The 1,973-nt window shown below is 45.0% G+C and overlaps 1 protein-coding gene across 1 annotated transcript in view; it reads left to right on the top strand.

Annotated features, from left to right (window-relative positions):
- Abcb11 (ATP binding cassette subfamily B member 11) overlaps positions 1-1,973 on the top strand; it is a 133,449-nt gene that overhangs the window by 128,997 nt on the left and 2,479 nt on the right. Inside the window, exon 26 of the mRNA XM_031373202.1 lies at positions 15-46. Within this exon, the coding sequence (XP_031229062.1) occupies positions 15-46 (32 nt within the window). The remainder of the gene's footprint in view (positions 1-14; positions 47-1,973) is intronic.

Below are 1,973 nucleotides of genomic sequence, written 5' to 3'. Positions count from 1 at the left end.
ACTCCTGGATGAAGCTACATCTGCCCTAGACACAGAGAGTGAAAAGGTCTGTGTTAGTTTTTTCTTTCCTTTCTAACTAATCGTTTTATTCGTTTACATTTCAAATGATATCCCCCTTCCTGGTTTCCCCTCCATACATACCTTCATCTCATCCCCCCTCTCCCTCCCTTCCCCTGCCTCTATGAGGGTTCTTCTCCACCTACTCACTCACTCACTCACTCACTCACTCACTCATTCACTCGCTCACCCACTCTCACCACACTGCCCTGGCATCCTCCTACACTGAGGCATTAAGCCTTCACAGGACTAAGGGCTTCCCCTCCCAGTGATGCCAGATGAAGCCATCCTCTGTTGCATATGTATCTGGAGCCATGGGTCCTTCCATGTATACTCTTTGGTTGGTGGTTTAGTCCCTGGGAGCTATGGGTGGTCTGGTTAGTTGATATTCTTATTCCTATGGGGCTGCAATCCCCCTCAGCTCCTTCAGTCCTTCCCCTAGCTCTTCCACTGGGGTCCCTGTGCTCAGTCTGATGGTTGGCTCCATTGCATTAGTCAAGTGCTGGCAGAGCCTCTCAGGGAACAGCCATACCAGGCTCCTGTCATCAAGCACTTCTTGGCATCAGCAATAGTGTCTAGGTTTGGTGTCTGCAAATGGGATGGATCCCTAGATGGGATGGTCTCTGGAAAGCCTTTTCTTCAGTCTTTGTTCAGTATTTTTTGTCACAGTCTTTCCTTTAACCAGGAACAATTCTGGGTTAAAAATTGTGAGATGGGTCGGTGGCCCTATCCTCAACTGGGGACTGTGCCTATCTATGGGAGGTGGTCTCTTTAGGTTCTATCTCCCCTTTGTTGGGTATTTCAGCTGTCATTCCCATTGGATCCTAGGAGCCTCTCCCTTTCCTAGCATCTGAGACTTTCTAGTGGCTACACCAGTTCCCCATCCCCCATTGCTACATATTTCTATTCAATTTCCTGACCTTCAGTCCCTCCCTCCTATCCCTTCCCATACCAGATCTTGCCTCCCTTTTGTCCCCTCCCCCTCCTACCTTCCTCCTGGTCCCTCTCTCCTCTACCTCATGTGATTATTTTGTCCCCCCATCTATGTAGCATTGAAGCATCCACACTTTGGTCTTCCTTCTTCTTAAGCTCCATATGACTTGTGGGTTGTATCATGGGCATTGTGAGCTTTTAGGCAAATACCCACTTACCAATGAATACATACCATGTGTGTTCTTTTGTGTCTGGATTATATCACTCAGAATGATATTTTCTAGTTCCATCCATTTGCCTGTGAATTTCATGAAGTCATTGTTTTTAACAGCTGAGTAGTACTCCATTGTGTAAACGTACTGCATTTTCTGTATCCATTCTTCTGACAAGGGACCTCAGGGTTGTTTTCAGTTTCTGGCTATTACAAATAAGGTTGCTATGAACACAGTGGAGCATGTGTCCTTGTTATATGTTGGAGCATCTTTTGGGTATATGCCCAGGAGTGGTATAACTGGGTCTTCAGGTATCACTATATGCAATTTTCTGAGAAACCACGAGATTATTTTCCAAACTGGTTTTACCAGCTTGCAATCCCACCAGCAATGGAGGATGTTCCTCTTTCTCCACAACCTCACCAGTATCTGCTGTCACCTGACTTCTTGATCTTAGCCATTCTGTGATGTGAAGTTGAATCTCAGGGTCATTTTGATTTGCATTTCCCTGATGACTAAAGATCTTGAACATTTAAGTGCTTCTCAGCCATTTGAGGTTCCTCAGTTGAGAATTCTTTGTTTAGCTCTGTACCCCATTTTTAATAGGATTATTTGATTCTCTGGAGTCTAACTTCTTGAGTTCTTTGTATATTTTGGATATCATCTCTCTCTTGAATGTAGTGTTGGTAAAAAGCAAACACACAGTGAACCTCACACAGTAATAGTGGAAGTCTTCAACACCCCACTCTCACCAATGGACAGATCATGGAA

Source organism: Mastomys coucha, unplaced genomic scaffold (genome assembly GCF_008632895.1).
Source record: "Mastomys coucha isolate ucsf_1 unplaced genomic scaffold, UCSF_Mcou_1 pScaffold15, whole genome shotgun sequence".
In the NCBI taxonomy this organism is placed as follows: Eukaryota; Metazoa; Chordata; class Mammalia; order Rodentia; family Muridae; genus Mastomys; species Mastomys coucha.
This window is presented reverse-complemented; position numbering and strand designations above follow the sequence as displayed.